Below are 15,517 nucleotides of genomic sequence, written 5' to 3' on the forward strand. Positions count from 1 at the left end.
ACACAATAATAGTAGGGAATTTTAAGACCTCACTTATACCAATGAATAGATAATCGAGACAGGAAGTCAACAAGGAAGCAGCACCAATAAATGAAACTTTAGACAATATGGACTTAATAGATTTTATGGAACATTACATCCAAATGCAGCAGAATACATATTCTTTTTGAGTGTACATGGAATATATCAAGAATAGATGATATGTTAGGACACACAAAAAGATTTCAATAAACTTAAAAAGACTGAAATGATATCAAGCATCTTTTCTGATCACAATGGTATGAAACTAGATATCAAGTATAAGAAAATAGCTAGAAAAATCACAGTCTGTGAAAAGTGAACATGTTACTGAACAACTACTAGATCAATTATGCAATCAAATGAAAACAAAAAATACACCTGAAGACAAACAAAAATGAAAATACAACATACCAAAATCTATGGGATGCAGCAAAAGCAATACCAATGGAGAATTTTATAGCCATAAAAGTCTACCTCAATAAATTAGAAAAATCTCAAATATATAATCAAACTTTACACTTAATAGAACTAGGGGAAGAAAAAAAAAGAACAAACAAGGCCCAAAGTGAGTAGAAGGAAGGAAATAATAAAGATCAGAGTGGAAATACATGAAATTGAAACTAAACAGATAGCAGAAAAGATCAATGAAATGAAGAGCTAGTTCTTTGAAAAATAAACAAAATTGACAAACTTTTAGCTATTATCACTAGGGAAAATAAAAGGAAGAAGCTTCCAATAAATAAAATCAAAAAAGAAAGAGAAGAAATAACAAAAGATATCACAGAAATATGAAGGATTGTAAGAGAATACTATGAATAGCTATATGTCAATAAACTGGACAACCAAGAAGAAATGAATAAATTCTTAACAATCATACGATGTTCCAAGACTAAATCATGAAGAAACAGAAAATCTGAATAGACCAATCACTGGTAAGGAATTAAAACAGTAATCAAAAACCTCGCAAAAAACAAAATTTTAGGACCAAAATGGCTCTACAGGTGAATTCTACCAAACATCCAAAGGAGAATTAATATCCAATTCCTCTCTAACTCTTCCAAAAACTGAAGAGGAAAAACAGTTCTTAACTCATTTTATGAGGCCATCATTACCCTAATACCAAAACCAGACAAGTACAACACAAAAAAAGAAAATTATAGCCGAATATCTCTGATGAACATATATGCAAAAATCCTCTACAGATATTAACAAACTGAATACAGCAGTGGATTAAAAAGATCATACACCATGGTCAAGTGGGATTAATTCCTAGGATGAAACTATGGTTAAACATCTGCAAAGCAATGTGAGATTATATTTATATATAAAATAACAAAATGAATATACATATATAACATTAACAAAATGAAAGATAAATATCATATATTCAACTCAATAGATACAGAAAAAGTATTTGACAAGATTCAACACTTCTTTATGACCAAAAACACTCTCAATAAAATGGGTATAGAAAAAATGTACTTCAACATAATAAAAGCATATATATGATAAAGCCAAAGCTAACATAATACTCAGAGATAAAAAATTGAAAGCTGTTTTTTTCTAAGAAGAGGAACAAGATAAGGATGCCCACTCCCACCACTCATTAAACACAGTATTAAAAATGCTAGACAGAGCAGTTAGGCAAAAAGAAATAAAGAAATAAAAAGAAAAAGAAATAAAAAGCATCCAATTTGGAACAGAAGTTAAAGACTGTCACTATGTGCAGATGACATGATTATATAGAAAATCCTAAAGACTCCACCAAAAAACACTATTACAAATAATAAATGAATACAATAAAGTTGCAAGATCCATAATCAATATACAATTTTTTTTCATTTCTACACACTAACAACAAACTAGAAGAGAGAGAAATTAAGAGAACAATCCTATTTATAATTGCAACATAAATAAACAGATAAATAAAATACCTAGGAATAAATTTTAACAAGTTGCTGAAAGGCCTGTACACTAAAATCTATAAGACACTGCTGAAATAAACCAAAGACACAAAGAAATGGAACAGTTAGAAATGTCTATATTATCTAGAGCAATCCACAGGTTAAATATAATCTGTATCAAAATTCCAACAACATTTTTCAAAGAAACAGGAAAAAAATGCTAATATTTATATGAAACTACAGAAGATACTAAGTAGCTGAAGCAATTCCAAGAAAAAAGGACAGAGCTGGAGATGTCACACTCTCTGATTTCAAATTAAACTACAAAGCTATAGTAACCAAAACAGCATGATACTGGAAGAAAAGTATACATATATATCAGTGGAGCAGAATTGAGAGCCCAGAAATAAGCTCACACACATATAGACAATTAATTTATGACAAAAGAGCAAAGAAAACACAATAAGAAAGGATAGCTTCTTCAATGAATGACACTAAGAAAGCTGGACAGCCACATGCAAAAAAATGAAACTAGACCACTATTTTCCACCACATTCAAAAAGCAACTAAAAATGGATTAAAAACTCAAATATAAGACATGAAATCATAAAAAAAAAAAAAGTAAAAGAAAGCATAGGCACACTGTCACTGATCTCAGCAATATCTTTCTGGATATGTCTCCTAAAGCAAGAGAAACAAAAGCAAAAAGAAACAGAACAAAACAAAAAACAGACGGGATTATATCAAATTGAAAAGCTTCTGCACAGAAAAGGAAACCACAAACAAAATGAAAACACAACCTACTGAAAGGGAGAAGATATCTAAAAATTTTAAAGTCATATATACAACAAGGGGTTAATATTCAAAATATAAAAAGAACTCATATAACTCAACAACAACAAAAACCTTATCAAAAAATGGGCAAATGATCTGAATAGGTATTTTTCCAAAGAAGACAAACAGATGGCTAACAGGAACATGAAAGATGTTCAACATTACTAATTATTAAGGTAATGCAAATCAAAACCACAATGAGATTTCGTCGCATACTCATTAGAATGGCTACTATCAAAAAGGCAAGAAATAACAAATATTGGAGAGGATGGAGAGAAAAGGGAACCCTCATACACTGTTGGTTGAAATGTTAATTGATACAACCATTATGGAAAACAGTATGGAGGATCCTCAAAAAATTAAGAATAGAATTACCATGTGAGTCAGCTATACCACTTCTGGGTATTTATCCACAAAATAGAAAAACAGTAACTAAAAATTATATATGAACCCCTATGTTCATGGCAGCATTATTTACAATAGCCAAGATGTGGAAACAACCTAAGTGAGCAAAGACAGATAAATGGATATAGGTGATATGGTATTTATCATCAATGAAATATTACTCACCTATAAAAAAGAACAAAATCTTGCCATCTGAGACAAGATGGATGGATCTTGGAAGTATTATGCGAAGTGAGTTAAGTCAGATGAAGAAAGAAAAATACCATACAATTTCAATCATATGTAAAAAAAAATTAAATGTAATTAAATAATAAATGAACAGAACAAAACAAACACATAGATACAGAGAACAGATTAGTGGCTACCCGAGGGGAAGGGGGTTAAAATGGGTAAAGGGAATCAACTGTATGGTGAAGAACGAAAACTGTACTTTTAGTGGTGAACAGGCTATAGTTCATACAGAAGTCAAATCATAATGCTGTGAACATAAAACTTATATAATAAGCCAATGTTATAAGCTAATGCTACCTCAATATTGTTTAAATAAATAAATAATAAATAAAGTAGGAGAAAAATTAACAACAACAACAACAACAACAAAAGAAATGGCAGGAGCAGCAGAGAGAGCTAACATTAAAAGAAAGCCAACATGGGGCTAATATATTACTAAGTGGCAGGTACAGGCTAATTTATTTAAGAAATGGAACAGTTGGGCTTCTTTCCTCCTTGGTTAAATGAGATAAATGAATCACAAAGAGTTGACAAGATTTGCCTGAGGTAACATATGATAATTGTCAAAGCTGGAAAAAAAATCAACTATCTCTGATTTCTAGGGGTCTCTCCAGCATGCATTTACAGCTACGTGTTTAAGAGGAAGCTACATAGTAATTTGGATGAGTAGTTAGACATTCCTACCATTTGTAGAGGAATTACAGAAACACATGCCAAAAGAACGAAATAAAACTCATTTGTCTTTTGCTTGTTAGAAAAGAAAGCCCAGTCTACAGAATTTCTGTGGGCAAGATTCATGCATGAATTTATAAAAAAAAATTCATCCATGAATTCAGTTAATGTTGAACATGTTCTATCTTCCAGGCTATGTACTTTGAAACTTTGTCTACATTAGTATATTATGTTGTCCTCAAAATACAAATGATCCTTCCCAATATCGATAATAAACTATATAGAATTCTGAATTTCACAAATTCCCATGCTAAATCCTCTAGAGAAATCTTTAAAAGATCCATAGATTCAGTCAATATTTCAAAATGAAAACAAAATCATGACTTTGACAGACTAATTAAACTTGTAAATATCATAAACTCCATGTTTTCTAACATAAATATGAAGACATATCTCTATATATAATGCATGTATAAATATAGAAATGTATTCCACTGTGTCATTTCACAAATAACATTGTCTTTTCTCAGCAAATATTTTTCTTAATCTGTCATATAGTGTATGTGTTTTATATATATACACATTTTTTAAGCTTCAGATTTTATAAAACAAACACCAAGCATGTCTTGCAAATATAATGTCTGATTACAAACCTTACTTTTAAAATATTTTCATTGTGTTAAACATTCAGTCAACATAAAAAATAAACTTTTTACCTTTACAGATCGGAACAGGAAAATCCCATGAGGCTGTATTAACTGAATTGGCTATACAGTTGAGTTGAGGGTGGCCATCGAGGATATATCCAGTTACACAGCTGTAGCGGATCTTGTCCCCAACGTCAAACCTTGTACCATATAATACACCTTTGGGTGGAACTCCTGGGTTTCCACAAGAGCTACTCTGCAATTCTATAGAAGAGGGAAAAAAGGAGAGTTTACAGTTATTTTAAAATATATTTTAGTATTTTAGATTTATAAAATTATATGTATATACAAATGTCATTTTTCCTTTTAAGAAGCTTTACAGAAAAGTGGAAACATCTTCTATTTCAAATACACAAAAGGAGAAGTATAGGAAAGGAACTAAATTTTACTTAATAGGCGTTAGTTGTTATTCTTTATGTTAGAAAAATTTATATATTTTATATTATTTAAGTTTTGCACCAATTTTTTAAAGTAGTATTACTCATATTTTACAGATAGTTAAAATAGATCAACACTATTTACATGTCTTCTTCGAAGTTACACTGTACTAACATGGTAATATGCAAATCAAGTTTTATTAATATGCTCCCCATTACTCTGATGTTCCTACTTAACCCTAAACCATGATTATTCATCTGAAAAATACACATTTGAGGTGGAATTGTTTTTTAATTTAAGAAAAATACAGTGCAGTGAAAAATGGACATATTTGAAGTTAGAATGCTTGGGCTAGAATTCAAGCTCTAATACTTGTGTAACGTTGAAAATATAATGAGAATAATAACAATAAGTACATACGGTTGTAAAGTTTTAATTAGATCAGTATGCAGAATAACTGGAAAATGACTGATATATTGGAATATTTCACCTGTTGCCTTGTTATTTTATTATTTACTGCTTAAAAGTTTGTAATATACAAATATAAGAGATTTTTTAAGTAATATTCATTTCAAAGAAAAACACAATTTCACTGTAAGTGAGAAAAATAGAAAATATATAGAAATAGCAGAAGCTACAGAACTTAATGAATTTAGGGGAAAATTATATTTTCTTACATTATTTTCTAAATTTTCTATTATATTACCTTTACATTATATTATTTTTATACTACAAATAATAATCAATAGAAATACAGTAAAGAATGAATATGAATGGGCTAAAAGGTATTCCACTTTGAGTAAAGTCTACGGTTCAGCTAATAGTATTATACAAATGTTAATTTCCTAGTGTTGACAGTTATGCTATGGTTACATAGCAGTTAATATTAAGGGAAGCTGGATAAGAGTACGTATATAGGAACTCTGTACTGTTTTCACAATTTACCTAAAAGTCTGAAATTACTGCAAAATAAAAGCTAAAAAATAATTACAATGCAAAAATAAAGTATGTTTCCATTTTGCCTTGATATTCATCCTATTTAAGTTCCATGTGATATCATTTTATTTTAAAACAAATAATTATAAACTATTCTAATACTGAAAATATAAAGGACAATATTAAGTAAAAATATCAAAATTTTTAAATGCTTTGTAAAATGTAGATGCAACTGTCCAAAAGCAGTGATCATTTATTGATACTTAGTGCAATATACAAAGCTGAAATTTTATATTCTTATCCATAATATGCTTCAAGTACTTTCAAGAGTGTTTAAGTGGACTCTTTTTTTGTTTAATTTTTCAATGACACTAAAAGGAAAAAAGTCAATGATGAAGTTCAAATGAGGTCAGTTTGATCAATGAAAATTGTATTGAGGATTCCTAGAACTTGCACTACATACATTAGAAATAAAGTATTTAATTTTACCTTGAAACAGTTATTTTAGATCCTCAAACCTAGGAAAGTAAAGAACTTAACTAATATTAATTAAATGTCAATGATTTCTCTAAATAATAGGCCATTCCTTAAGCTTCCTCAGCATAAATGATGTATTATAAACCAATATTTGTAAAATATATGAAATAACAGTAATCAAGGTTAATGAGCTCTAATATTTCACTTTACTATTTCTCCAAGGTATATTCCACAGGTTCATTTTCAGCAAAATTTAAAACATATTTATTGTCTGTAAACTTTGAGCAGTTCTTTACAAAATACTTTTGAAATGAACAGTTTATTTTGAAATAGTTAATTTTTTGGAAAATTCATTTGAATAATAGATGAGATGTTTGAGGCAAGAGATGGTGAGATTAATAAGTTTAGATAAAATGAATAAGAATTCAATCTCTTGAATATAGTAACCAAAAAGAAAATACTTTTAATGAAACTACCACTTGTGGCCTTAGAATCAATCCACTCGTTTCCCTCTCACCCCATAAGAAATAATTAAGGTCAGGACTTCAATTATCATGAAATTATATACCTAGGGGGAAAAGCAGTTTCCAAATTATTTCACAGCAAACAGTTAGGTATAGGAATAAAAGGAAAGAAAGAAGAAAGCTCTAAATAGTTGTTATACTCAGATTTAACTTTTATTTAAATGAACAAATGAACATAGCCCAGAAAAAAAGAATCTAAAGCAAAAATGGAAAATTTATGAAGTGAATCAGTGTATGGATAACAACACTGGTTGGAATTTTAATAGATTACCTAATCTATCCCTTGCCTTGTGGCTGACTTATTTCTAAACCAGAAGATAGATAAGAAATCAGGCTGCTTCAAAATAAAACTCAAAGGAGATAATTCCAAAATATGTCTGGTTCTCACGCTCAGGAAATTCCTGTTTCATTTGCCCTGTTCTTTGACCTTCATAAATAACAACTACCCATCATCCTCTGTATACTGAGTAACCCGTGAAGACAGTTACTAAGTGTTTCACATTCAGGTTTAATATATCCCAATTCTATAGCCATTGTTCATGAATTCTATTCTTCATCCTCTCCCAAACCTTTAATTCTGGACTTCTCTCTAAGCTGCCTATGTCCATTTTAAGATCAGAGCCAAGAAAAACATGTTATTAACTAGGAGAATTATATAACCCTATTTGATATAGCATCAAAAAAATGCTATGTTCTGACTGAACATTCATCTTTTAGTCTTGATTTTTTAAAATAAATAGTGCTGCATATTTAAATTTTTAATTAAATTAGCTTTTTAATTTCTATAAGAGTTTTGGAACTAGCTAAGATAGACTAATTTTTAAACACTATTTCTACCAGCTATCAAGAGTTTGAATTTCAGGGGAAAATGAAGATACACATGGTAGGTCATGTTCAGTGATACAGATTATAAACTAATTGCTAATATACAAGGTATTTGCAATAAGTAGTGATTTTGTTTATTATAAAATCATTCTTAAAGAAATAGAGATTTAAGCAATAAAATGAAGAATGCTCACGTAATTTATCAAATGTATATGCAAGATAGCCACACTGTGCTTGTCACTTCAATGTGCTTCTGAAGCAGATGATTAAATCTAAAAACAGAATTGCCAAATAGATTCAGCTATCTTTCTTCACCAAGAGATTACATTAATACATCAATCAAAAGGTTTAGATAATTAAAGTAAAAATACAGAATCTGATAAATTCTCATGTAATATTCCATAGTGCAAAGATTAAAATGGGACTGGAGTATGTTAGGGGAGGGTAATACAAAATTATTTTCATCATGCTGTTGATTGAGCATTGATCAAACTTTTTAATGCAAAGACTAATAAAGAAACTCCCTATGTACTGCAGCTTTATTTGAATTTACTCTTGGAATTGTGCCACAAGATCATGTTTGTAAGACAAAACTAAAATACTTAGGGTGAGCAGTTTAGTGAATTGAGAATATCAGTACTGGAAAATGAGTCTGAAGACTTTACACACAAAATATGTCTCTGAAAATGTCAGAGATTCTTTATGTAATTTCACTGCTGTATCCACACCAAATGGATTGAGTAAAATTAAAATTTATTTGTTTTTTTTTTCCTGGAAATATGTTTTCTTATTTGCCTTCTCAGAGATATTGAAGTTATCAATAAATAACATAAAAGTGATTTGGCAACATAAAGTGTAAAGGATTGTTATACAGCAAAAATTACTTTAAGAGATCCAAGATGAACAAAAATCCAATTGTGTTATAGAGGTTAGAGTTCAGTGACATTTGTCTATATTAGTTAAAAGAAAACATAAGAATAAATTACTTTATAAGTAACACAATTAATTTATTCATCAGAAGTCCTTGAGGGTTACCATTAACATTGCTCTAACATGTGTACCAGTTAAGGTAACACTTGCGTTCTTCTAGTTTACAGTTTGAGAAAGGTAATAGCCTTAGTTGTTAAAATCAGTTCTGAACCATACTCTGTTTTAAGCATTCATTTTCCCACCTTACATCTCACAAAATACCCAACACCATATATGATTTCCCACATTGTACAAAAAGGGCAACTGAGACTCAGGTTAAGTAACTTTCCCAAGGTCACCCAAATAATAAATAGTAGACTTGTGGTTCAAGGCTATATGTCTCTAACATAAAAGTCTTAGATCATTTCACAATTGCATATTGTTGCCCATGAAAAGCAGATATTCATTCAACCAGTGTTTATTAAGTAGCTATCATGGGCAATATTTTGAGGGTATAGTTTTGCAAATAACAGACATAGCCTTGTCTTCATAAAGTTTATAACTTGATGGTGACCAGGGAAATAAATGACTACAGAATACTAATTATAAAGTACTAAGAGGGATAAAGGAAACATATAGGCTAACATGAAAGTATATAATTGAGAAAACTTAATTAGTCCTAATTAAAAGGAAGTCTTGAACAAATTTTCTGATGAAGTAAGGTTTAGAAACAGGATAAAGACTTAGCTAGGGGGAAAAAAAGGAGATTAGCAAGAATAGTCAAAATTTTAAAATATATGATTCAAAGTACTATAATACTTATTAGACTTGAAAATACAATGAAGACAGGTTTAATGGATGTGGTAGGGTAGAAACTAAATTAGAAAAAAAAAAATTCCAAAAGGGTTGGCCAAAAATAGGTTCATAGGTTCATGCAGTAAATACATATACTATGCATAGGTCCTGAATAAAAAGGGAAACTATTCTGTCATTAATTTTTTTTTTGAGAGAAAGAGATTAGTATCTCAATAAGCTCTTCAGAAGGGAAAAAAATGAGAATAAATAATTGGAATCTATCCTAAATAAATAACTGAGCAGAGATTTTCATTATATGTATAATACGTACTGTGTTTTTACTAATTTAATACTAATTCAACTTAACATGAGTAACTATATTAAATAGGATCACCAAAATTAATTCTTAAAAGATAAGTAGCCAAAATAATATATGCATACTATTTGGATATGAGAATATCAACTTTACAGGGCTGTTGATATGATTACATAAAACAATATATACAAGTCATTTATATGCTGAGCCAGCATTCACTACAGGGCAAACATTATTGTTCAACATATTGTAACTTTATTATTATTATAATCAATTTTTCATTTGAGACATCTAAATTAGGTGTGATTAAGTTATGATCTACTAAAGGTAGGGTCCTGTCTTCACTTTGTCTGAAAAATGTTGCCTGTCATATCAGTAAACAGAGGATATTGCAGCCTACAAGACATCTGCCACTGCAGCTGCCCTGAACTGTGCAGCCTGAGGGAATTCAGGACAGAGAAAACAGGATACGGACCCTAGGTAGCTGAAGTGCATATCAAAGGAATGATTTCAATAAGTCCAGGCTCCTGCATCTTCCTAATCCATAGAAAAGTGCTAAAATCATTCATTTGAGATGTCTTCTTTTTCTTTAATTAACAGTTATCTTTTGATGTCCCCACTACCTGTTTGTGATTTTGTTTTCCTCAAGAACTCCTATAAATCCTGGATCCTTCCTTACCTCTTTGGAACAGTCCCTCAGAGCTATCTGAAAGGCTGTCCCAGGCTTAAGTCCTCAGTATGACTCCTGAATAAAACATAATTCTCAACTTACAGGCTGTGTATTTTTTCTTCAGTCAATATTGTTAAATGTTAATTGTTCAAGGTGTAATCTCAACTCTTGGTAGAAGATCTGTATAAGCAAATCCACAAATTGTCACTGATTCATTCATTCTTTCATCTATTGCTTGGTGTCATATATCAAGCACCATGCCAGGCACAGTGATTACAAAAAGGTATCTTTGATGCATTGCAGCCTAACAAAATCCCAGTAAGTTAAAGGAAAAAAAGTTTAAAATACAATTTGAATCCTGAAAGAGAGTATACATAAAGGATTATAAGAGAACTGAGTCATGTTTTCCCTGGAAAAATTCAGTAAAACTCTACTATTCAATTTAGAAAAAGAAGAGTGATTTATACTAATAAACATATTAAAACAAACCTGACTCTAAAAAATACTTCCAATTTGTTAGGAGCACATGAATAATTGTGAAAGGCAAGATATTTAGCAAAATTTCAAAGAAAGCATGGCCTTGAAAATTGCAATGAAAATCAAATGAAAGAATAACGGATACCATGACTACAGAATTGCATAATTATTCAGTCAAATAGATGAAACATGATCCTGCTGAGATCAATTAACAATGCTTTAAAACATTGTAAAATTATATCTACTAAGGGAAGTAAAATCAAGTTGTTTGTGCTTCTTACAGAAAATTAATCTCAGGGTTTTATTTCCCAGATGATTAAAAATAATTTAAGAAAGTGTAACATCAAGTTAAAACACCTAGTATCTCTCATCCTGAAACTTGAAAGCACTTAACTAATACATTTTTCAACTTTAGTGGTACAAAATGTTCTTTTATTACAGATACTGAACCATTTCATTCACATAGGATGTAGATGTATTTGAGAATTCATTTGGAGGCTTCAGTTTGAGGAAACATTTTGTGGATATTTTGAATCATTTACTTTACCATGTCCTCATGGACTTTTATTTCAGTATACATAATAAAATAAAATTTATTTCTTTACATTTGTTTCCTTACTAGATTATGAGCATCTTGAAACAGGGGCTCTAATTCACATCTTTGTGTATCAGAAACTAAGCACATTATGTGATATATTGTTTGATGTATGTTTGACAAGCAAATTCTAGGTTTCTGAGAGATGCACAGCCAGTTTTTGTTTGTTTTGTTTTGTTTTTCCACTAAGGCCAACTCTAGTGCCTCATGGACTTAGTGACCTATTAGAGCAGAAAATGGACAGTCAAAATAAATATCCCCATGTGGATAAGGAAAGAAAGGGGAATATTCCATAGTCATCGGAAATAAATATATCCCATTGGAAGACCCTGTTTCTGTTCTTGAGAGGGTGCTCCTTTGTCCTGTGTCTTCTTTTGCCCCCTGGAATTTCCTGTTGAACAGTTCTTCCTTGTCCAAATTCTCTGTGGCAAAATTTGAAGTAGGTGTGGGAGAGTAGACTGTCCTTGGGGTACACAACTCTTATATCCTACATCTGTTAATGCAGATTTGGTGCTTGAAAATTGCCTTAAGGATTGAACAACCAAAGAGTTTTGCACATGACTTCTAGGGTTTATTTGGCTAAAACTCCCTCTAAAAACTTCTTAAGAATCAGTTTACTTGCTTCCAGTTATTTTCATGTGCCAGTGAACACGCTCCACCCACTCCCAACCTGCTTTAACCATCTCTCTCATTCTCTTTTTAATTGAGACTACCTTGCATTGATCAGAAGCAATAAGCTTGTGCAAAAATGAAACATTCTTTAGCTGATCGTTGCTCTAGGGCTGCCTTTTATCTTTTGACTAAGAAATTTAATAGGAGACTCTGATAAGCCTTCTTATCCCTTGCTGTACAGAAGCAGTTGGCTTTTTCCACCTATAAATCACCAGAATTTTACACTCTATTTTCTTCAGACTGTTTTCTTTGATGTCTCCTTGAAAACTGGCCAATATGTGGCTGAGCTCTCATCTTTGTTGTAAACTCTTGTCAAAGCCATCCAGGAACAGGTCACACACCTTGACAGTTTTTTGTTGTTTTTTTTTTTTTTTTTTTTAAATCTAATCCTTTTGAGCTTTTTGAGCTAAAGTTCTAGTAGTCTGTCTTCAAGATTATCATAAAAGTTACTTCACCACAGCTGCCATAATTTAGAAAAGGCACCAGGCTTCCAATTCATAATAGGTTTCCTCACTATCACTCCTGACCACAAAATAGTAACAGACCATTTTAGGCTTTCATTTAATCCACTACTTCTAGCACAAATATTTCATCAATGCCAGAAATGAAAAAAACATTTTTAAGCAAAAGGGACTTAATATAGTTTCTAGGAAGAAATTGTAGGGTGGATGTCTTAATACAGATCTAGCCCAATAAGGAGACTACTACTGTAGTAGAGAATAACCTTTTTTTGTGGGAGATTTACAGGGACACCATCCCAATGGGATGACTGCAAGAACAAAGACTGCCTGCAGCAAGAAGATTGCAACAATCAACCACACCCCCTCCCTTGTTTTTTTGTATAAAAGGGGCCTGTATTCTGACTAGAGCAGGATGGCTCTCCAAGACATTAGTTTGCCATCCTCTCGATCTGCCAGCTTTCTGAATAAAGTCACTATTCCTTGCCCCAACACCTCATCTGCCGATTTATTGGCCTGTTGTGTGGTGAGCAGAATGAGTTTGGACTCTCAGCAACACTATGTTGGTGTCACCACTGGAAGTAAGTTTACCTGGAATCATTGCCACCTCTCCACCGCCTCTGAACAGTAAGAGACTGGAAAAGAGTCACTTGCAATTACAACTCAAGGATCAAGAAGTGGTAGCAAGAGGCAACAAATATGACCACTGTATTTTATCCACAGGAAGCTGGAAAATGCTGGAAAGTGGCTGTAGTAAAATTGCAACTTTGATAATGAAATCAATAGCCAGAATCTGTAGGCCCATGCCTAAACTTCATGTTTTAGTCTCACACAGGCACATATAGTTGGTAGAACTTAATTTACATCTAGTGTAAGAGAGTTTTAGACATGTAGTTTTGCCCAGCAAGTCTCTAGCAGACCTGACAGCTGACCACAGACCCACAAATGAGCTCAGCCTCGTCTAACAGAGCTGAAAAGCTGCAGCCAGACAAAGTTGCCAGCCAGCAGAATCATGAACTAAATAAATGATTGGTATTTTATGCCATCTATATATATGGTTTTGCTTGCTTTTTTAACATTTTCATATAGAAAAAGAGTGAAATGGAGATTGATAGGTTTATCTGATCATGCTGCCCAATATTTAGGAATCTCCTCTTTACTTTATTTAAGTCTTATAGGTTAATCCTTTCAAAACACCCTTATACAAGCCTTCCAAGTCTGCTTACAGAAAAAATCCAATCTTCCACTTGATGATCAAGATCTTCCTCAACCATACTCATTTATACTTCTTCTAAATCTCCCTATGCTTGTCTAGTCACATGTTCTATTTCAGTCAAAGTCACTGTCTCTCAATATGTCATATGTATTCTTGCTTCAAAGGTTTACTTTACACCATTATAAATATCTCCTATTTTTTCTCCGTCTGTCCAAATGTTTCTATACTTTGAGATTTAAGCCAATTTCTACTTTCTTCATAAAGCTTTTCCAAACACTCCTGCCCATGGTGATCACCTTTGCTTTGGAACCAAAAGTTTTTATTTTCTATTATATTCATTTATCACTTACTCAAATGTCTTAAAACATTTAATTCTGCCATTTTTTATTTTCTTTTTCTTTTTAAATTCTACATTGTAATCTATCTCTTAATGTGTAAACACTGTCCATTCAATTACTTGTGACCATAATCAAAACAGGTATGTTTTTTGAGTACATAATTAAAACTGCAAACTCTTCAATTCAGACATACTGGGCTTTCAATATTTTTAATGGTTAAAGAATTAGTTTAATTCAAAGAAGAACTGGAAAGTTAGGAAACTGTGAGAAATCCAAATTATTTCAAATCTGTTTGGGATTTCAACTTCTTTGAGGAAAATAATTTTGAAACTCATATTGATGAAAAGTAAAAGAAAATAATCTTTGTTGGGGGTGGGACTGGTGGGGAAGAGGCAACTGGGGCCTTGATAGTTTCCTGGATGAAAAGAAGTACAATGAATCCTGACTACTTTACTCCTCCAGAGTAATGCTCAACCTTTCCCCTCTAACAGGAATAGCTCTGAAAGGGTGGAAGAAAACAAAACAAATAAGAAGCTTGTTGCAGTTGATTTGCATTCCTGTAGTTGACTTTATCATTAGAAAAGGAAATATAGTGAAAAAGCTGCAGTAATGAAATCAAATAAACCTGTATTTGAATCCTATCTTTGTCACTTACTAGGCCAATGAGGCTTTTAACACTTCAGTTTCTTCTTTAGTACCACAGGCATTACCAAAATTTATTTGGGTTACTAAAGCAAATTAATAGGAACTCACTATGATTTTAACTATGTTGTGAGTTTCTTGATATCACCACATTCATTTAATGGTCATTTCTTTCTTACTGAAAAGATGGCTGTTTGTACATGAACACATTTTCCTCAGAAAATATGTACTTATGATGCTTGAGTTCACTGAACATGTCTGATTTAATTCCATTCAAAGCACATCACACTTACCAAAGGCAAAGGTTTCCCAACAATGCACTTACATTGTTATTCAATTCATTTATCTGCACTGAGATCTTAACATTTAGAATGTGTTTTACCTTTTTAAGCATTGATATCTACTAATCATGCTAACTAGTTTTGTTACTAGTTATAGCTCAAGGTATACAATAGAAATTGCTTCACCAGAGCTATGAAAAACTAATTGAAACCAATTACGACAATTATCTCTGT

The 15,517-nt window shown here is 31.5% G+C and overlaps 1 protein-coding gene across 1 annotated transcript in view; it reads right to left on the bottom strand.

Moving 5' to 3' along the window:
• Nucleotides 1-15,517, bottom strand: part of LOC141578037 (uncharacterized) — a 102,229-nt gene that overhangs the window by 19,159 nt on the left and 67,553 nt on the right. Inside the window, exon 4 of the mRNA XM_074366595.1 lies at nucleotides 4,784-4,978. Within this exon, the coding sequence (XP_074222696.1) occupies nucleotides 4,784-4,978 (195 nt within the window). The remainder of the gene's footprint in view (nucleotides 1-4,783; nucleotides 4,979-15,517) is intronic.

The sequence above is a fragment of the Camelus bactrianus genome, chromosome 6 (assembly GCF_048773025.1).
Source record: "Camelus bactrianus isolate YW-2024 breed Bactrian camel chromosome 6, ASM4877302v1, whole genome shotgun sequence".
Lineage (NCBI taxonomy): Eukaryota > Metazoa > Chordata > Mammalia > Artiodactyla > Camelidae > Camelus > Camelus bactrianus.